General features: G+C 38.2%; 1 protein-coding gene across 7 annotated transcripts in view; it reads right to left on the bottom strand.

Moving 5' to 3' along the window:
* Window positions 1–1,190: 1,190 nt before the first annotated feature.
* The window catches only part of GOLGA3 (golgin A3), a 40,685-nt gene continuing 19,290 nt past the window's right edge, over window positions 1,191–22,585 (bottom strand). For all 7 annotated transcript variants that reach the window (XM_030582494.1, XM_030582498.1, XM_030582496.1 and 4 more), the window contains 15 exons: window positions 21,840–22,001; window positions 20,492–20,860; window positions 18,880–18,957; window positions 17,963–18,226; window positions 17,097–17,191; window positions 15,884–16,100; window positions 14,656–14,799; window positions 13,321–13,518; window positions 11,974–12,090; window positions 11,662–11,801; window positions 10,224–10,356; window positions 9,869–9,991; window positions 8,821–8,985; window positions 7,544–7,707; window positions 1,191–6,519 (listed from right to left, as the gene is read on the bottom strand). In XM_030582494.1, coding sequence (XP_030438354.1) covers window positions 6,312–6,519; window positions 7,544–7,707; window positions 8,821–8,985; window positions 9,869–9,991; window positions 10,224–10,356; window positions 11,662–11,801; window positions 11,974–12,090; window positions 13,321–13,518; window positions 14,656–14,799; window positions 15,884–16,100; window positions 17,097–17,191; window positions 17,963–18,226; window positions 18,880–18,957; window positions 20,492–20,860; window positions 21,840–22,001 — 2,577 coding nt within the window. In that variant the 3' untranslated portion in view covers window positions 1,191–6,311. The remainder of the gene's footprint in view (window positions 6,520–7,543; window positions 7,708–8,820; window positions 8,986–9,868; window positions 9,992–10,223; window positions 10,357–11,661; window positions 11,802–11,973; window positions 12,091–13,320; window positions 13,519–14,655; window positions 14,800–15,883; window positions 16,101–17,096; window positions 17,192–17,962; window positions 18,227–18,879; window positions 18,958–20,491; window positions 20,861–21,839; window positions 22,002–22,585) is intronic.

Below are 22,585 nucleotides of genomic sequence, written 5' to 3'. Positions count from 1 at the left end.
TAGGAGCATAAGTTATATTTAGAACCAGATAGGTTTGGTTTCAGAAAATACTGCTGTGTGTGTCCCCTGGGGCATAGGTACCTTTCTCAACTGGCCATTGCTTTTTCACTAGTTTTAGAAGCCTTACTCTGCTTCAGTGATTGTTTACGTTTTTTGTTTTATATAGCTTAAGTACATTGTTGGCACTGAAACAATCTGTGTCCAAAAAGAGCTTACTCAAAGACAGGCACAAGATTGGATACTTTGTGAAACCCAGAAAAGGGACTAACACACAACTTCTTGTTTTATTAAGTATGACAAAAGTAGCAAGGCTGTAGGAGGAACTTGAAAAAGAAGAGGTTGGAGCTGGCTGTGGACAATGTGTTGGTAATGGTGGACTCCTAGGGACATGGGGTTACTTTGGCCCTATGCTTCAGAGTTTACTTGACCTGTTAGTTGATGGAGTCCACTTTGCAGCTAAAGGGCTACCAGATGAATTGATAAGTTTCCCTGGAGTCTGGTTGTCTCCTGACCACTCAGTGGTGTCTGGCTCTGATTGAGTTTATAGTTTTACAATTGTTTTTAGTTTGCTCTTCTTGGATAGAAAGTAAATTTGTGTTTTTACAGTTATCCTTTCACTAAAACTACCATTTTAAAAGTCTCCACCCACTTGAGGGCAGCAACCCTCTAAGAACCAATCACCGAACCAAGGTTTTTCTGCTGGAGGGAAAGCTGAAATTTTAACCCACTTTATGACACTGCTATCCAGCTTGGCCTCACAAATACACCTGTACCCTGATATAATGTGACCCGATATAACACAAATTCAAATATAAAGCAGTGGTCTGGCGGGGCGCAGGGCGGGACTGCACACTCCAGCTGATCAAAGCAAGTTCGATATAATGGGGTTTCACCTATAACACGGGAAGATTTTTTGGCTGCTGAGGACAGCATTATATTGGGGTAGAGGTGTGTATAAATGTGAAACACAGCTTGCACCAGATGTTTCTGAGGTGTCGAAGTGCCTTGGAATCAGCATCATTGGCAGAGTCATAGGAAAGTGAGCAAAGGGAAAAAAATAGAAAAGGGGTGAGAGGTGTGGAGACAGATTAATTAAATTTAGAATCCCTTTCTTACCAGCTAATTTTAACATACATCAAATAAAAATTTTAAGCACCTGGCAGACAAATGTAGAAAACAAGTTTTCGTTTCCTAGGGCTACATTTCATCATGAAAGCTGATTTGACTATCAATTATTTTTGAACTACAAATTGTCTACTCTAAACTACGCCTGCCGTTTGGTCCTGTCTGTGTTAACAGAAGTGATATGCTAGGAAAAAATCTTGTAACAAAGTTTTTAATTAAATGTATGGTTTTGTCTGCAGTGTGGACAGATCATGAATCAAAGTGTTCTTTGAGAGCCATTCAAAATTATTTTAGTAAACGTAACTTCTGTCTGCTGTGAATAGTACATCACTTCAAAAAAGAAATTTTGGCTTCATTCGCGCTGGCCACAGCTGTAAGACCTGAAATCATATTAAAAACATTATTATAGGAGTTTCAGGACACAGTCAGTTAATGATAGGACCCGTATGGACAAGGCATGTACAGCATATCTACCTTGAGAGTTTATAGGGATTGTACAGGCATGACTGTACAATAAACCAGCCAGTGTGTACAACTTTAAATGAGAGGCCTTGAAGTAGAGGTTGACAATGTCCTTTAACTTACATTGTTTAATGCTGAAAGCAAGGTACAGTCATTTTAGTTTCATTTCAAATGTCTGTATTTAAATTAAAATCATGACATTTCCCCCGTTTAGTTTTGTACATTTGACTTCAAATGTCAGCAAAATCCAGCCAAGAGAGATGCACCCCACTTATCTTTCATCATTCCTGACATGTTCAGCACACTCAATAAGTTAAATACAATGGAAACAATTACAGTGATTCTTGAAACATTTAAACTATTGATTGTAAACTAATATATAATAAAATATTGCTTCAAATTAAACAGATCTTTTTAAAAGGTTTCTGTACAGCATCTTTAGAATTTTATATATAGAAAAGTTTACTGCAAAAAAGTGTACTAATTTCACTATCGAAGTAAAAACATGAAACCCTTTACCAAAAATAGTTTATTGCACAAAACTTTTAAGGATTTCCTATGCACACCTTCATTTTTTTTTAATTACATGCTTTGTAAGGTCATAATTATTAGTTGTACATAGTATAACTCCTCCCTCCCCTCGGTTATCCACTCAAACTTTGTGAAATGACAAATGCTTTTATAAATACAATTGAATTAGACAGCAGATGACTGAAAAATCACATATAAAACATGACAGCATTTCTTTTACAATATTTAGAATGTTTCCCTCCCATCATATCCCATCTGGCTAGCATTAATGGTTACTCTGGGCTGTCACTACTTTCATAATGAAAACACTGTACCCACAAAAAAGGCTTCTGGTCACTGGGGATAGGACATGCAAAAATTTACACCTCACTCCCAAAATTAAAATAAACATACATCACCAGTTTGTGCATCTATTAAACCAGTAGGGAATTTGCCATCTTTGAATCAAATTTATATTGACCAGATTAATCACCATCAATGCACCCTGTGGGATATTTTAATTGCTATTAAAACCCTCACAACACTGAATTTCACTTATATGAGGAGGAATATACAATACATGAATGTATATGCCCTAGATAGAATTTCCATTCTGGGCACTATACTATACTCCTTACACACATGAAACTCCCACAGATTTCAGTAGGAGTATTGCCTGAGTGAAGAGTATGGGATCAGACTCTTTTCACAGGAAGAGGAAGGACTGAGTTGACTACCTAATGTGGTACACAAAAATTTCCAAGTAACCTGGAAGACAATGGAATTAAACTTCATGCAAAATACAACACCAGAGACTAACTATAAAAGCTTCCTCCCAACATAGGTTTAAACAGACAACTGGGAAAGTTTCTTCAAAAAAACAAAAACAATACATGGTTTTGAAAAATAATGCTGCAGCCTTTACCACCTTATTACTTAAATTTTGTAAATTTTTTTTTACAATACAGCAACATTTATTTCTCTTTCATCATTAAAACTTGGCTGGGGAAGTAGCAACTACTAGGAGTGAGGAAATATACATAGAAATTACATTCCATTGCAGTGCAAAACCACAGCAAAAATAGATCCCTTTGAGATTATTCCTTTAGTTTCTAAAAGCACACCAATGCTAATGAGGCACTGATTTGCTGCTTAATTATTTGTCAGTGCTCTTATACATGCAGGAGGGACCAGTGTTTTTATTCCCACTCCTAGTTTTACAGGCCTGAGAAACAAGAGATCTGAGACTGCTGTGGAGACATTATGCTGACCCCCAGGGTGGAAGGGAGAACCTTTTAAAAAACAAATCACCACCTCTCTGAATTAAGGAATAAGGCTGAAGGACTCTAAAGTGAAGGCTTGGCCCTGTAATGTGATGAGCATCTCCTAGGACATGCTGAATTCCCTCAACTCCTGCTGACTTCACCAGGAGTAGGATGCCCTCAGCACTTCATAGGGTTTAGCACCCTCAAGTGTCATCCACCCCTTTTAGGTCCCGAGGATGGGTTTTGTTTTTGTTTTGTAAAGAGTGGTGAATATAAGTTAAAGGAACAAGAAGTGTGATATCTTAAAAGTCTAAAAAAGGAACTGGGTACCCTCAGAGACAGGCTGGTTGAGTAAAGGAGAAATCAATTTTCACATAACAAATTTACAGAGCCGTCCCTTGGGTACAGTGAATCAGGGTGACCACTCCAGGCCTGTGTGACTGGCCGGTGTGGTTGGTCCTGGAAGTGATGGGTCAGTCCTGGAAGAGACAGATTCATCACTTCCTTCCTAGGCCCCGCACCTCCATAGGGATGGCCCTGCTAATGTATCTCACAACTTAACACAATTATCTCTTTTCTTAAGAGGAAAACTATACATTTAAGGCTACTTTGCTGTATTCATATACACTGTCTTTTAAAGCGGTCATAAGAAAGATGCAACACTGCCCTGTAAAAGGGTGCATTATGATAACTAGTACAATACAAATCTCAGATAAATGCTTTGACTGTACAAATGTTGCCAAACTTACAAATTAAAACAATGGATTCTTAACCTGTAGATAATGCATATTGTCACACAGAAAAGTAATATTAACCCTGCACAAATGGTATTTTACTTAAAAACCTGAACATTTGATACATTTTTTGCACTGAATATATTAGTCATTATGTAGTTTTAACTTGATCAATTAACAATACAGTATTTTTATTTTTTTCCTCCTAGGGCACAATATACAGGTATCTTAAAGGACATGAACAGCAGCAAAATTAGTCAGTACCATTTACTCTGTAAAATAAGACTTAAGTAGTATATAAACATTAGCACATCTGGGCGAGTCAGTAAAGTTTTTGGCTTTTTTTAAAACCGTTCAGTAATCCTACATGATTGGCAACTAATGCCACATTAAACCATTCATTCCCTCTCAAACCCGAAATCCTTGACTTTTAACTTAAATATCAGTCCTTCATATATATTTTATTTTATTTTAGCAAAAAGCTAAGAGATAATCCAATACTGGAGTTTCACAGTCAGTCAGTTTAGACACTGTTGTAGTACAAACTGTTCAGCAGGACTGAGTAAGAGAGGTTTAGAGAACTAAATTTTTAGATAAAAGGTAAATTGGTTTGTTGTAATAATTTTTTTTTTTTTAGATATTGCAAAAAAGCAGCCCTCTCAAAAGAAAGAGAACTGCCTTTCTAGAAAAAGATGGATTTTGACCATCTGCAGAACAGAGATAAGGATGATAATGTGTCTCAGTATATGCAAAATCTAAGTACCAAACAATCCTTATTTCACAAAAACCTCATTTTTTTCCGTAATTTAATCTACTTGTATTGATTGGTCAAAAAAATCCAAACTACAGAGCATGTAACTGTCCCTATGTTCTGTATCTTTCAAGAAAAACAAAAAGTACATGTATGTATGTGAGCATCCGCTGATTCCTCTAGATGTAAGTTTGTCATGTGCAAAGTGCGATTCAGACTGTACAGCAGGCAAAACAAAGCATTGGTGTTACTTTTAGAGGAATGAGGAGGAAGGGATGACCTATCCGAGCACTGTCAACAGGATAGGGATGTGATCAAAGAAGACATGACTCTAAGGCAATGACTTCAGTCACCTTGTATTAGATCGAGCAGGGTGCATCTACAAGGAGGGCTGCAGTAGTGCCAATGCTCCCATTCATAAACAATGTGCACATATTTGGGAACAGGATGAAAAAAGTTAAAGCTAATGAAAATAAAAATAATTTTATAGGCATATCATTTTGTCTTTAAGATACAAATAAAATAGTTACATTTCTAAAATCTCTGGTTTTTTGGGCTAGTTTCTGTAAAGACTATGTACAATGTTTTCCAACAGCAAACTTAAATGTCATACATTAAACAATGACAGTAACAAAAACACCCATGTCAATCTTAATTTACTGTATACGCATACTAAAACAGACACTCCAGGTCAGATGATTATTATTTATATACATACCCTGTACTGGGGATGTCTACTTCAGAAATTAAATAAAAAGGTGCAAAAAAAGCATTTGTGCAGTGAAACAAAGCTCCCCACTGGCCTGAGAATGCAAGAGGGAAATCAGGCACTCTGGACAATGTCCTGGGCAAACACTGCCAAAGAAAGTTACTGGTCTACACTGACCAACTTTTTACAGTCCATTTCTTTTAATATAGGGCAATGGTGCTTCTCATAACTAGAGGCAGGCTTGAACCAAAATCTGAAATCCGGACACCTACAGCCTGAATTCAAGAGGGTGGAGGTTTTGGATTCAGATTGCCAAGCCTGACCAAGTGCCTATGGCTGGAACTGGAAAAAGACTTACTTTTCCAGATACGATTTGGATGCAGCCCAAGATGGTGAAAAATTTGAGATAATCTGATGTTGCAAGATTACAGTAATCCCTTAACTAAACAAATCCAGACCCGGAATCTATCTCTACTAATAATTCAGATTTTTTTAATCCTTCCTCTGAAATTCTGCTTAGACTCATAAATGGGCCAAATTTATCCTCTGTCCCCAACATGGATTTCACTACTTCAGTGAGATGAAAGCATTCCTCACAGGAAATCTTAATACAGCATGGTCCGCAATGAATGTTTTGCTGATTCCTTGAAACCATTCATTTGCTCTGCTTTTGCCTTTAACAAAGAAATCCACTGAAACAAATAAAGATAAAGATTCCTGTACACACTTAAAGCAGTTGTGATGAAAAACAACCATCATTGTTTCAACACTTCTTTGTCACCAGCATTGTGATTCTGTTCTTTTATGTCCACAGCAGGAATTTCCTGCTCGCCTGATGCTGTTGCAGGACAGGTAGAAGTTAGGCCCATTAATTGCCCTTCAATCCGAGTCCACGAAGACATTGATTCATGTACTGTTATGGTGTGTTCCTCCATCTGACGCTGAAGGCTGTCCATTTCCTGCCTTTTGAAAATGATGGGAGAGAAAGCAGAAATATCAATTGGAAGTTAGTTACCGAAAAAAAAAAAAGGGCATGATTAATCATTGACTAATTCATTTCAATCATTTCTGAGGTTTGAGATCTACCCAAAATTACCTGAAGCATAATGGAAGCACAACGCACTTATATATGGGAACTGAGAGCCAGTCTACGCTGAAAACTTTCATTGCGTCGCTAATGCCTCAGATATGCGGATTTTTCACATCTCTGAGAGACACGAGTTAAGTCAACCTAACCCCTGGTGTAGACAATGCTAGGTCAACAGAAGAATTTTCCCATCAACCTAGCTACTGCCTCTCAGGGAGGTGGATTAACTAGGGTGACGTGAGAACACCCCTCTCATTGCTGTAGCGACACTGAAGCACTACAGCAGTGCAGTGCAGTGTTTTAAGTTTAGACATAGCCTAAGTCTCCAAGAAACTCAAGATTCTTAATCCCTGGGCTGAGAGCAACGTGGAGAGGACACACTTAGTCCAAAGGGAGAGGGCAACATTGAAGTGTGCCCTTTTCCATACATCCCCCTGGTTAGGCATGAAGCAGAACTGTAGCCTCAGTGGAGGCATTTAACCTTCCCAAGCAGCTGGGTGACAGCAACTTGGATGTACATTATACGAACACACTGATATGCTGGAGAGCAAATAAGGCTATGAAGTGGAAGAAGAAGAGGCAGAAAGAAATAGAGAATAAGGAGCAGATAAAAACCTTAGCACACTCAATCAACCTGCCACCCCAGAATCCATTTTGGATAGGGAGGGAGCGTAGCTCTCTTAGCAATACACCTCACTTGGGAGTTTTGTAGGGTGAGATATGAAAACTGCTACAAAAATGAAAAGGTTTAATGAACATTCTATAGCAGACAGGAACCCAGGCAACACATTGAAGAGAAAACTAACACAAGGGTCACCTTGCAGATGCAGACTAGTGGCAGACTTCAACAAATATTTTTAATATTAAATAACACGTGGTTTTAAAAAAAAGGTGTCATACTTTAGTTGGCGGAGACAGCTGTTCAGGTTTTTTAAAGGCTCCTTGCTCACAGCTGTTGGTGGTTTCAATAGCTCTTCTAGCAGCGCAGCAGGGACTGGACAGTCAGGAATCTTTACTGGAGTCACAGGATTTGAAGAATTAGTCTCTCCCTTCAGTTCCTTCTTCTGTTTAAAGGAAAAACAAAATACCCACACAGAAAAAGAATAGAACACGTTCCTCTACATCACTCCTGCCACATAGGAACAGTGTTAAATCCTGCTCCATAGCTACATACTTGCATAATGGTCAGAGTTCAGAGGATAATAGAAGGTTACTCAAAAGTAGGCTCAGCTACATAACAGACTGAATCAGTCTAGTTTGTCAGTCATACTTGTGAGTAAACAAATATATTCTAGACAGGTAGGTGAGGTGGAGTCAAAGGTTCTTCAGTTCTATATACTAGATAAGAGGGACAGTCTCTAAGATCTCATACTATTAAGGGACCGATGAATAGGCAACTGAGACAGTATGGCGTTAAATTAATTGCCCTGGTCCTCTGTGGTAAGCTAAACTATAATGGAGAAAAACAAAAAAAAAGTTACTCAAGAGTTCAGACAAAATACTGGCATAGGTCAAGGAAATCCTTTTGGACATTTTGGGCTAGGCTGATGGGACTGATTCTGAAACTGTAATCAGCGGATCACCAGTGATCTGCAAAACCCTTCCTGCTGTTCTCAAAGTAAATTATTTTGATAATCAAGTACTGGGAGATTGGAAGGGGAGTTGGTCCATGAAAGAATCTCTTACTAAGTAGTCAGCAGAAGAAAAAAAAGAGAATCACTACTACAGTACCTTCCTTTATAAGTACTAAATATGAGAACTAGTGAAGAAGCCATTAACTGTTGAAAATATGAGTGAAAGAGACCAGAAAGGACTTGGACAGACTGCATAAGCATGTGCCCTTTTAAGGGATTATCTAAAGGAGAGAAGATTTGCCCACCGTTTATTTCTCTCTCTTCTTTTTTGATATGTTGCATTGAATCAACATGTGAATGCAACATGTTGCTTCAATACACAGAAAGAAAGACATTCTACTGAAAGAGAAGTGAACTCCCTGTTTAGAAACCAGCAAATCCCCCAGAATTACTATTTAAAGAATAAGAAAACCACTGATCCCCATGTGTAATTCTAACATTATGATTGTATCAGGATTCTCATGAAGTTATGCTACAGAAAACTTTGTTCCCATGTCACGTTCCCAATTATTTTAAAATAAAGTATTTTTTCTACTTAAATACCTTCTTCATCTTGCCATGCTTCAGGTCAGTCTTGAGCTGCTGGTTCTGCTGCAGAAGTGTCTTCATGCTGTTCTTCAATTCAGTCACTTTAGCCTGAAGCATGAACTTGTCCTTCTGAGTCATTGATAGATCTTCCCGCACCATCTCCAACTCAGTCTTGATATTCTAAAGAATGAAAAATTAACCATTAAAGAACCTTAAAAACAGTGTGAGGGAAACAGTCTAAAATAGAAAATTCCAGCTTATTAGTATAGTGTTCATATTTTATCTGCTAAAAACCACTGAACTGCAAGCTGAATGACTCTAGATGTTTTATATAGTCTACTAGTTTAAATATTTCAATTACTTGCTAAATTCTGAAGTCAGATGCCAGTGTAGGATATGCCACTAATATAAGCCAGAAACATTTAATTCAATGTATTACCTTTTGAAAGAGTGCTATAGGACAACCTATTTAAACAGCATATTCTTGCTCCTCCTTGCACTGATATATACTGGCATCATTTAAACTTATTATCTACAAGTCTGACAGTACCTATACCTATCAAGTCATTTGTTTGATAATTCCCCAGTGCAAGGTTTCTTGAAGGGGCACCCGTCACGTGAAGTTTAGATTTAGATTTTGTAAAAAGTAAGTTTTGACAAGACCCAACAGAAATGTTTCCATCGTTTCTTTAATGTCAATAGTAACTACCGCCCCTACACCACACTCCACTGCTATTATTTGCCAACTGGGCACAGCAGCATTGTGTTCATGCAGAAGAACCAGAAAGTGAAGCCAATTAGAAACATGTGACTAGCCTATGCTGATTGTCCAAGCTCATTTCAGTACAAAAAGCAAACATAATAATGAAATGAAAATTGATAAGAATCAAAAAAATCTGTTTTAATCATCTACAGTTTTATATGTAACACTTGTACAGTACTTTGCTTTTTAAGTTTAGTATCCCTCTAAGTGTTATCCTACTAAGTATCTCCACCCCTATTGTAGATTTACTCTTCAATGAAAACACCTGTTTATCAGAGTCATACAGGTCAGATCAAGTACCTGTAATACTACTTGTATTCCTTCTAACTCCTTTTGACTGCGTTGCTCAGTCATATCCAACTGCTGCTTCAGTGTCTGGATTTCTCTCTCCTTCTGCTCCACCTCCCATTTGAGGTCTTCAACCTACAGGGGGGAAAAAAGTGTACTTAAAATTCACTATAGGAGCAATCAATCAGAAATTTGATGAGTATTATAACTGTTACTTATTTGTTGCAAAAATCTCCCACTTTTTAGATTGCTGATTAAAATAAAATCATACAAAAATTGCCGATTGAGGTGTCAATTAAACCACCTGTTTCATGCTCCTGAAGAAGACATGTAGTATGGGAGTAAGGAATTAACTAGAAGCTTTTACCTCTTGGTTTTCAACGGGCTGTTTGCTAAGTTGTTCATCCAGCTGTTTCTGTAGAAGCTGGAGTTGAGACCGGGCTTCTGCCAACGCTTGCTGGAACTGTGATACTTCTAGAGAATGTTTTCCATCCTGAACCCTAGAATGGAAGTGGCAGAAAACCTCACATTGCCATGATCTGTAATTTTATCTCTTTATAACATAACTAATAAGATGAAATATTTAACAGTACATGATATACATCATCAGCCTGAGGTACAAAATACTCTATTTTTAATAAAATTAGCAGCACAGTCTGGTGAACTATTTCTTTGACAGGCTTTGTCTATATGCTCACCCCTGGATTTTAGCCAAAAAAGACAGAATTTCAGTAAGACAAATATATTGTTATATAACTACATACTTTTTGACAAATGTCTTGATGGCTGATAATGTTTCATATGAAGGGAAAGCTGTTAGTAGGATATTTTAAAAGAAGCAGTTCCCATACTGATCCATTCTGGCATTGATATCAGTGTTAACTGCAGAACTGAGGCTGTGAGATGACAAGTTAATTCTGTGGTGGAGGGAGGAATAGGCCTGGTCTACCCACAGTTTTTGTACTCGTATATCTATTTCAGCTGGGGTTTGATTTCTTACCAAAATAGTTATATGGGTACAACTCTTAATGTGGTCACAGTTATACCTGTATAAAGGTGCTTATACTAGCATAGTATACTTCTCATATTGGAATAAACTATTCCATCCACAGTGGATGGAACTACACTGGAATAGTTAAAGTAGTACAATGTGTGTTTAGACAAAGCCTTAATGAAGTTATTTGACATTTAAAAAAAAAAAAAAAAAGCATCATTCTGAAGAGCTCAAAATCCCATTAGCAGCTTCATTGAGGTCTTGTACTTCAAATTTTCACAGCCTGCATTCTAGGGGTTGTTCCACTGAAGACTGGAACATGATGGAATAACCAGTATGTTCAGCAGCAGGCAGCCAGTTCAAATTCCCACACAACAAAACAATTTACTATATACCAAGAAAGTGGATAGTCAGCTGAAACCTCATTTGCTTATCAAGGTCATCCTGCAATTAAGGTCTCAGGGATGTGCAACAGAGTCAAGAGATTGAGTAGAGTGTTAACCTCATCTAGTGTATGAAGCAAGGTTTATCTGTATCAAAACTGTAAGAAGTGCAAGTGAGATGGTCTGAAGACGATGTACCCCAGATACAGTAAAAGAATCATGAGACAGAAAACAGAAGTGTTTTTGCAAGCAGTGCACACTTGTGGCAAGTGATAAGACTCAGACAGGACTAATTCCACACAGACCAGAGGGCCAAAGCCAAAAATTAAAATACATAAGTAGTTCTTAGATTTCTTAATAAATTGCAACCATTTTATTCACCTTGTTCTAAGAAACTTAGTGTTTAGTATATATTACTGTGTACTTACTGTAGTTTGTCTGCTTCAGCCTGAAGGGCTTGGACAAGCAGTTCTTTGGCTTGTAGCTCTTTCTTAATTTCACTCAGCTCAAGAACAGCAGCTCTATAATGACGACGGTTATGTGCTGCATCTACTTTGGCTGCCGCAACCTACAGATGCAAAACAGATAGCTTCTCTTCATCTGACCAGTATTACAGGATTATAAAAAGGTAGAGATGATACATGGGTGAGACAGGCACACATAAAACAGAATTTGCTACTTATTCAATATTTTGTATTTAAATAACCTGTGAAGTAATAAAGCAGAATCCGAGCCCTTACCTGCTCTTTAAGGTTATTAACTTTTGACTTTTCTCTTTCTAAGGCAGTCTGTAAGGCTTGAATAAGTTGTTTCATTTGCTGATCCTCCTCCTCTTTACGCTTTAGGACTGCTTGAACCTATGGTATCACAAAACCAGAGGTTCAATGGCACACACAGGGTCTGTGCACAATGTCCAGAAGATTTGGGGTGGGGTAGAGGGGAAAGAAAGGCAGTAGTACCTATTCTGACCAGTGAAGTATTGTTCATTTGCATGCAGTTTTGTGTAAGACATGAAGTGTTAACTATTTTTAAAAAATGAAGGTTTAGGGTTATTAAAAGGCTGCCTTTGAATAAAATATTATCCCTGGTTTTAGGTATAATTTTAATCATTCATTCACACACCTTGGGTCAACTCTCCCCACCTGCACCTTGAGCTGGGTACACTGTAGAAACATGCCTTATCTAGTGAGGGGGTCAATGCCTCTCCTTGCACAACTTGCATAGCCTTGAGAGTTTAATGATGCTTTTAAATGGACTCCCTCAGATGGAAGAACTGTTGTCATGACAGAGTCTCAAGGGCACTGGGGAATGAGGAAAACATGGGAATTCTCAAAGTTCCAACAGAGATGGAGGAATGTCCCTCCGCCCCAACTTCCCCCTCAGAGGTGGTGGAGAATTACAAATGCTGAGTTATTTAACTTTCAGAACTCAATACAGTAGGGTGCAGACAGAACCTGCTTTTCAGAAACAAAAAATGTCACAAAACCTTCCAAAGGAAGGTAAGTAACATGAAATGTATTAGGCATGTGGATCTTTTCTGCACATTTTAAAGATCCCATGGCACCTATGAAAAAGTAAGAGTTTGCTTGAGAATCCTTGGCAAAACTTCCCCTCCCATTACTGTTATTCACTCTCACTGCACAGTGCTCTCTCACCCCTGAAATGGCTATATTTCAGTGATGGTAAATGTAGATTGGAGATGGGAAAGGTGCTATATTGATCTTACTAATTTTAATATATGTCATCAACAATGATATCAGATCTTTGTGGTACAAGATATACTTTAACAAGAGCTGTATTAAATTTGTCACTTTCACTTTCGCAAATTTTTGTTAATGTTTTCGTTGAGAAAGTTCTTAATTTAATCCAGCAGGATTTTTTTTAATGACATGTCTCCCACACTTATATTATTATTCTAATGTAAGACACATGAGACCTGGACCTGGAAAAAGCACACTATTTCTTTAAACACATATTTTGAATGAAAATCTACAGACATAATCCAGTCCCTGTACCTTCTGCAATCAGAAGAATATTAACCTTCTCTTCTAAAAATGTCACATCAAAAAGTCAAATGCTTTGAATACCTGGAGATTCAGCTGTACCAGGTCTGCCTCTCTCTTTGCTAGTGCTGTTTCGAGGATGTTGTTGTGCTCCCGCAAAGCAGTGTTAGACTGACCAAGACCAGTGAGCTTCCCTCGTTCATGTTCCAGTTCGAGGGCCAACTTCTTGTTTATTTCTTCTAAACGTTTTATCTTCCTCCTGAAACCCCTAGATTCCTGGAGCTGCAACCAAAAAAAAAATAAAATCACAATATTATTGCCATAAGCAGTTGTGAGGTAGACTCATCAAAGATGATGATTGCTTTGTGCATATGATGTTAGAAAAATTTTCCAACTTTCACAAAAGATGCTTCTAAAATTTAGTTCAACCACATTCTTATTCTGATTTTCTTTGGGAGATTAAAATGCTGGATAGAAGTAGACGGCATAAGTACTTTCCATAGGAGAAGAAAAGAAGGGATGAGCTACTGATGGTAGAGAGGTCAATCCTGCACATTTCTAGTGCCACCTTAGAGTTTCAGCAGTGAATTCATGGGAGTCCTGGGTACTCAGCATCTCTTGACCAGGCTTAGTTGGTCTCCTTCATATAGGAGCTTCTTTTCTTTCACCCCTACTCTTTTTTCCTGTATTGTAAGTAGGGAAGCGGTGAGTGTGGCTGACCCTAAGGCTGCCCAAACAGCTGGCTCCGGGGCCAACTGCTGAAGTGGCCCCAGGGACAGCCACAGCAGCCACTGCTGGAATGGCTCTGCAGCCAGTCCCTGGGGCGGCCCAGCAGTTAGCTGCACCGACTGCAGCTGGAGCAGTCCTGGGGCCAACTGCACTGGCTGCTGCTCAGGTGGTCCCCAAGCAGCTAGCCTCAGGACCACCTGAGCAGTGGCCGGTGTGGCTGGCCCCAGAGACTGCCTGAGCAGCAGTCTCTGGGGTGGCTGGAGCAGTGGCTGGTTGGTGGCCCCTGGCAGCTGGTACAGCTGCCCCTCCCTCGCCGCAGCTCCCTCAGCAATGGCTTCTGGGGTGCCCCCCCAGCAGCATCCCCACCTCCAAGATTTAGTTAGGTGTATTTATAATATAAGTCAAGGACAGGTCATGGGCTGTGAATTTTTGTTTATTGCCCATGACCTGTCCATGACTTTTACTAAAAATACCGGTGAATAAAATCGTAATATTAATGATAAGGGCCCAATAAAACCACGAGGAGTTGGCAGCTTGCAGCAAAATTAGCAAGTGTGGTGGACACATTCTTCCTTTTGTAAGATTATAACATACTTTCATTTTATTTGAACAGTTCAATCCCAAATCCTCTTTTTCCCCCTGGGATGTACACTGAACCTCCCTGTCTGCCAGGAAAGCTCAGGCAATTACCTCATCCTCAAGTTCAATCACTTTTTCCCTGTACTCTTCAAGCTCCTGGCTGGTGAGTGAAATTACTTCTTGCAGCTCTTTCTCCAACATCATCTTACTGTGGCTAACAGCCTGCAGCTCTGTCTCCAAAGCTTGAATCCTTTCCTAAAGGCAGAGACATCAGAAGTCTAGTTAGTAGAACGCTTGTTTTGCAGAAGCAACTGTTCTTTTTAACAAGTTTATTCCTCCAACAGGTAGAAGTTTAAAGTGCTTTAATGGACAATATTTTGGGTCGGGTGGGGGAAAAACTTACTACATTTAACAGATTCACATCATAGATGCCATATAAATCATATAAAAAGTCACATCTCTGCCTTGAGAAGCTTGCATTCTTTTACTGACAGAGACAGTATACACAATAAGAGAACAGACTTCACACAACATCAAAAAAGAGCTTTAGCATTTGAAAGCTATGGGGAAATAGTTGGATTTAAGGAGGGATTTAAAGGAGGACAGAGTGTTTGGTGCAAGCAAAGAAGAAACTATTAGTTAATAAGTAAAAAAAGGCTTCATTATACTTCAGTACAAGAAGAAAATACTGAAAACTTGCACTTAAATAACAGGAACATTAACATGAATTCAGGGCTAAGGAGCGTCAGCTGTTTATTTTACTCATATATTCGGAGACTGCCAAAACATCTTCCTTATTTTTGATAAGGAAATTCTCTCACAGTTGGAGACACTGGCACATGGACTATAGGTCTGGAAATTGGAAACTGGCAGCATCTTCACAATATTTAAATAATACTTTAAAGAAAACCACTTCTGCAGTAAATAATAAATCAAGGCACACATTAAGTGAATTCCCTTATGACTGAAACAGAGCATATGGAATCTTTACTACAGACTTAAATGCATGTTAAAGGGCAAGCTTCAAGTTTATTTTAGTTTGAAAAATATCATAGTTATTAACTTTTTAAGTCCTGAAAGGGGATTTCACAGCTGGCTACAGGAATGAAGCTTTGTTGTTGCTATAAATTAATATAGATACACAGAAAAACTTGCAGTGTTTTCAGTGGAAGGTAAAACCCTGTAAAATACAATCCTGCCCAAAGATGATCATCTCATTACCAAATTTTTTCTCTGTATGATAAATGAACCTATAGGAAAGGCCATGTCTTTAAGTATTTAGTAGTAAAGCAAGATAATCCTATCTCTCTACTAACAAAGTTACAGGACATCGTCCTACATGGGAAGCCTGGTTATTTCCTCCATCAGCGATTTGTGCTCTTAGTTTGCTCAGCTCCAATTCAGAAGATTCCTTTGCAGTGAGGGCTTCCTGCAGCCGGCGGCTAAGAATGCCAACTGCATTCTCATAGGCTTTGTGTTTTGCCTTCATTTCTTTCTGTGCACTGGTCAGATCTGACCCCAGACGCTTCATTTTTTGTTTCTGTTCAGTGATGGCCCTAGAATAAGAAAGCACAAAGAGAACTGTATTAAACAATTAAACTTTTAGATTAACAAAACTCTATTGAGAGGTCATAGCAAACACCCCTAACATGATACTAATTCCCAAAGAAGCTATTTATTCCCAAAGTTACATAAAATCAAATAGACTGATATAAGAACTAAAGCTTTTGCTTAGAACATAAACCACGTTTTTCAAACATTAAGGGACAATACCAAGTTGTTTACTCCACAAAATTAGTACATTAATTGCAGAAAGCCATTTTCTGATTTGATAGTCCTTGGCGATGCCACTGTTCTTGTGCATCAGCAACAAGAGAGTGCAAGACTTGGGCAGCATTGCTGTAGACATGTGTAAATGAAATGGAAAACTACTCCTGAGTTTAACTTCTCCTTGTTTGTCAAACGCACTTTTGTGCAGGGCTGCACTGTACTTTTACAGTGGTGGATTCTATAGTACTGCTCCCTTTCTCCTTCCCAATATTCATTTACATGTCTACTTCCATCCCATTCCCATCACATCGACAGCCTCAGTAACACTTAATATTTGTGGTTTTCAATTTAGTGCTTATGAAAGACAGTATTGTTAAAAAAATAAGATTTATTAATGTTGCCATCTGTGTGACAACTGTTTCAATATACACCAATTGCAAAAAGCCACTTTTGGTGAGCAATAGTTTGCTATTTGTACAAGTTCAGGTGCCTCTGGCCTCATGCCATATACCACAAAGCTTGGAAATAAACAGAAATGGTCAGAGGAGAGGTCTGTGAACCTGAAACTCATGAGTTTCTGTCCTACCAACAGCTTCCATGTCCAGGCTACATTGGGGCACAGATGTTAAGTAGTTTATCCAGCTGTAAAATGGAAATACAGCTGCCTACAAGGGTAGGGAAAAAAACTAAACAGTAATTTTTGTACAGTACACTGAAGTAAAAAAGCACAATAGGAATAGTGAGTGCTACTGTTATTCTGGCTATGTAAAAATCTGACTTACTTTTTGGCTTCCTCTTGCATTTGTTCTACCTGTAGTTTTAATACCTCATTCACCTCAGCAAGAGATGTCATTTGCTCTTTATCAATCTGCAAAGACTTGAGGAGGAAAAAAGGGTGAGGGAGGAAGAATTTAAAAATGGAAAAAAATACGGTAAGCACAAAAGAAATCCTCATTCCGGTTTGCTATATACATGTGTGTGTATTATATATTATACACACAAACACACAGTGTATCAGAATAGTAAAAACAGGACTACTTTTGTATCTATTTGGCAACCAGTTTATGGTAAAGTTTAGTTTAATATACCAACAACAAAGTAATGTGGTAATTTTCAAAACTATTTCCTTTTCTATATACAAGGATTGGAGGTGAGAGGGGAAGTATGTTTCCTTCCATGTACCAAAAAGTCTCCTTCACCATCCCTTTTTAATTCTAGTCACTATCCTGACATCTACAGACTTGGCAGTAGTTCCCTCAGCATATGCTAATACAAGTCCTTAACATGAAGGATTGTTGTTGAGCAAAATAAGACACTTGCACTTCCTGACAACTCTGAGAGCTAGGAGTGTTGCCTCCACAGCACATCTCTATCACACCTGCAGCCTAATTCTCCACTCTGTTACTGGTATAAAATCAATGTAACTCCACTGACTTCAATATGGGTTAATATAGTACCAGTATATAGCAATACATCATCATTCAGTTTAACCATCAAAAGTAAGTAACATACAACTGCCTTCAATATATATTTGGTAACCTTAGTTTAAAAGATTACCCTTAACTACAAAACCTCAATAATTAATAGTATTAGCTGCAGCTCAAATGTGTGTTATCCTTGATATAACTGCACTAGATTTACTCCTTACCTGTAGCTGTATCTCCATGTCATCCCGTTCTTTTTGCACTGACTGGAGGTGGCTTTCTAACTCCACCATCTGCTGGTGAACCTGGGATACTTCCTTCTGAAGTCTTGAGCGTTCAACATCAATGGATTGCTTTTCACCTTGAAGTTTCAGTAGCTCTCGTTTTAATTCTTTCACTTCCGAATCCAGCCGCTTCTTTGTAGACTTCAGTTCACTAATCAGCTGGTCCTTTGAACTTGCATCTCTTCGATAAGCTTCCACCATTACCTAGTGCACATGTCAGAATCAGAGAGATATCCACCAGGGCACAATTTCTAAAACAACTGTTGGACTAACAGGCAAGCAAATGGTAACAGTCAACAGTGCCACTATAGGGAACATCTGAAGTCCTGTTACATCTTTAGTTTAAAATTAGAATCATATTCTGTATAATTCCAAACAAGATTTGGACTAAAATATTATTTCTTTTAAATTAAAATTCCCCAGGCCAACAGAATTTCATACAGTTGCATTAAATTTAAGGTACTTGAAGAGTTACCCAATTTTTTTATAAAAATGAATATTGCTGAAAAAGTTGTCACCTAGTACAAATGAACTAGAGAAATCTTAACATATTGTAGGCCAAATGAAGTCCATGTGACAAACTTCCCAGACTTTAATGGGAACACAATTTGGCCTACATGTCTGCTTTTATGTCAATTACAGTTTAAAAAAAAACAACAATATATAACCTACAGAAATATACCTCACAATGAATTGTGTTACAACATTCCTTCTATTTGCTATAATGGGCTGTCAGTTAAATAATACCATTTTCATTAGGAAGTAAGATGCCATTAACCTATTAGTACATGCCTTCCCGGCAACACACAATCTTTGTTCATTTTAAATACAGTTTTGAAATGGATATGTATACCCACCTTTTGCTGTACGAACTGCTCCTTTACTTTCTGGGTCTGTCTCTTCAGGCTGGCACTTTCCTGTTGCAGATTTTCCACCTACGAGAGAAACATGCAGACATGTTGCCTTACTTGGATTACAAATTCTCTGGAGCAGGAACTGCCATTCTGTTATGTATATGCATAGTGCTTAGACAAACAAGGGCCCTGATCCTGACTGTGGCATCAGACACTACCGTAATGCAAATAATAAATTATTTTATACCTAAATAGTTGAGACAGATTCAGAATGATAATCTTCCCAACACCACCATCAAGGATGCAGCATCTCCCACTTTCTGGGCATGCACGTTTTAGAATACATCAGATTCTATATCGTGTATCCAGATGACACCGATTCAAGTTTACATGCTCAAGTTAAAAATCAAAACAAATAGCAGGTGCTTCATAATTTATAGAGCTACAAAAATGTTTTTAAACTGCATATACCAGCAGAGGTACTTTAGCCTTCTGTGACCAATACTCTAGAATCCCCCACCCTACCTTCAGCGGGAAATCTTTGCTGGGTCCCATAAGAATGGCCATACTGGGTCAGACCAAAGGTCCATCTAGTCCATTATCCTGTCTTCCAACAGTGGCCAATGCCAGGTGCTTCAGAGGGAATGAACAGAACAGGTAATCATCAAGTGATACATCCCTGTTGTTCATTCCCAGCTTCTGGCAAACAGAGGCTATGGACATCATCCCTGCCCATCCTGGCTAATAGCCATTGATGGATCTATCCTCCATGAACTTATCTAGTTCTTTGTTGAACCTTGTTTGAACCCTGTCCCAGTACAAGCCTCCAGTAGAAATGTAGATGCTCTACCTTTCTCTCAAATTTGGGATGCTCTACACAAACTGTGGGTCCAAACTTGCTTATGACAATAGAGTTTTGTTTAGTTGAAGCTCCACTGTGGATTAGGGCACACGCAACAGAACATAAGTAGACAGCAAACCTGGTCTGGTAAACAGGTACAGGGAAAAAACAAGTCTGGGAACCACTGTCAGCATACAGTAATGGACAAAAATGAGATCAGGTACGTTGTAAGTTAGGAAGCAGCTATTAATTCTTCCAAAAGGAGTGCCCACAGAGAATCTAACCTTACTGTATGCATAGGGAATTTTTTTTTGGCCGAGATTGCCTCATTAACACAGTGCACTAAAAATACTATTTCCAAAAAGTGTACTTTATACAAAAAGAAAGAATATAAATCTATTAATTTTGAAAATTGATATCAGACATGAATCTGTCTCTTGACAAAGTACAAATCTAGTTTATTAAATCCTTAAGATGCAAGAATAACTCAGTTGCACAAACTTCATGAATCCAGAAGCACAGACCAGATATAAAACAACAATAAATGGGAAACATTCCACTGATATAAACAGAATAAATAAGCAATATTCACTATTGGGGAACAGTCATAAAACAGCTAGATTTATTTTCATTCTCTCGATCTTAAAGTTCACGTGCACATGATACTAACACCATTGGTTTGCAATGCTCCAGTCACATATTTGGCTCTATCACAAGCCTGTGTCAACAGTTACATCTGTTATTTACAACAGAATAATTTTAGAAATTCATTACCTGGCTTGACTTTATAGCTATTTCTTGTCTCAATTGTGCCAAGATTTCTGATGCTGCCTCAGTACTTTCACCTAAGAAGTTTGCTCCTTCATCAAGTTCTTCTTTGCTTGCTTTTGCTGCCTGCAGAGCTACCTCTAGGACAATCTTCTCATTCTGCAAATATTGGATCGTGTCATCCTTGGAAATAACATCATCTTGAAATTCCTCTAACCTGGTCACCAGCTCATCATATTGAGTCTGTAGGTCATTTAGGGACTGCTCTTTGGTGTGCAATGATTCTTGGGTTAAGGTGAGCTGCTTCATGAGCACTAGATGCTCTTGCTGTAAAGATTCAAGCTGCAGATCTCGCTGATGCAGAGTCAATTTAACCTGAAGAAAAAAACAGTTTTTAAAAGATTTAATCCATCTCAGATGAATTTTAAAACTACAAAATACACTTTTATATAAGAAGGTACTCTGAAAAAAATAGCCTAGTATCTTTGAGGCACTAATAGAAAATAACTGTAAAGAAAGTTGAAAGCAATCTTATGTTTCATTGATTCTCCCTGTTCACAGTGTTGATTATATTGGGGTCATTCTGTGCAACAGCTAGAACACTAGAGAGCAGACATTCGTCAGGCTGACAATCCTAGAAGGCTACATGTTTTACTTCATGACTTTTCCAATTTCTATTTTAAATAAGTGTCCAGTGTGCATATAAACATGTTAGCTTCTGCTTAAGACACCATTACCCTTAGATATCCTTTTTGGTCATAACATTGAGCTCTATCACGCACCAGATCCTCATTCCATTCCCCTGCACAACAACATCTTCCAGCAACATAAAATTAAATCCTTTACAAAACGCTAGTGTAAAGTGATGCTGCACTCAGGAAAATGACTATCTAAAAGGACAACTTTTAACAACAGAGATGCATTCCTTGTGTATATGCAGAATTATTATCTGCAGAATTCACTAGCACATCTAACTTTTACTATTATTTAGTTCTTTTGGCACTGCAGAACTACAATCAGAAAGAGAGGAAGCTCAATTGTATTCTAGTTCACATATCAAAAGAATTGTTAACTTTGCTCCGATTACCAAATCTTTATTATTGTTAAGGATGCACAAGCCAGAAAGATAAATGGTTTAACTTTCTGATACCAGGTAGATTTGGAAGGACTGGTGGGTAGAAGTGGACTCTTTTTACAAGTAACTGAGCAAGTCTGAGCTGGAATTCAATGAGACACACAACATGCTTATCTTTCCATGCCATTTTTAGAGTAATATTTCAGTCACTTTAAACATCATTAACTGAAAGTCCATGTATTAGAAGCCCTTGGGAAACTATCCAGTAATCAAGTCTACCTGTTCCAGTTCTTGTTCCAGTGTTGCTGCAGAATCAGCCATTTTCTGCAGTTGTTCTCTCTCATCCTCAAACTCCTCCAGCCTTCTCTGCAGGTCATCTTCCACCATGGTTTTAGCCTCCTGGATCTGTACAAATGCAGCTTCTTGATCTAACATGTCGGCCTGCACAGAAAAAGCAGGAAGTATTTACAAAGGAATTAGGAAAATGGTAAAATATCAGATGAAATGGATTTAAAAAAAAAATCAGAAAAAATATTGGAGAATAAAATAGGAAAACATTATTCGGTTCTGTGTGTTACACTCCCGGAGCCCTCAGTGAAGTTATCCACTCAGTATTTGAAGATTACTGGGCTTTTAGGACACACTCCTTGGAATGACTATGGTGCATCTTGCACATTCATAAGAGACTGAATTCCGCAAAGTGCTTTTCATTTAAAAAAAATTGATAAACTACCACAGAAAGACCAAACATTTCTGCAGTCCCAGCATAAAATTTTCAAAAGAACATCAGTACTTGAGTCCTAATCTTATTAAGATTCAATGGGTCTTAGGTTCCTAAGTCACTTCAAAACACAAGATTTCAGAGTGTAAGTTACCTAGGTACTTTTGAAAAATGCATTAATCTTTCTGCTAGAGGACAGGAAGGATAAGCCTGGGGTATGAGAGATTTTCACAGAGGGCCTTTTAAGGATATTACCAATTTCGTTTAAGTTCCCCACTCCTATTTAAAAACAACAACAAGTATT

The sequence above is a fragment of the Gopherus evgoodei genome, chromosome 13 (assembly GCF_007399415.2).
Source record: "Gopherus evgoodei ecotype Sinaloan lineage chromosome 13, rGopEvg1_v1.p, whole genome shotgun sequence".
Classification (NCBI taxonomy): Eukaryota; Metazoa; Chordata; order Testudines; family Testudinidae; genus Gopherus; species Gopherus evgoodei.
This window is presented reverse-complemented; position numbering and strand designations above follow the sequence as displayed.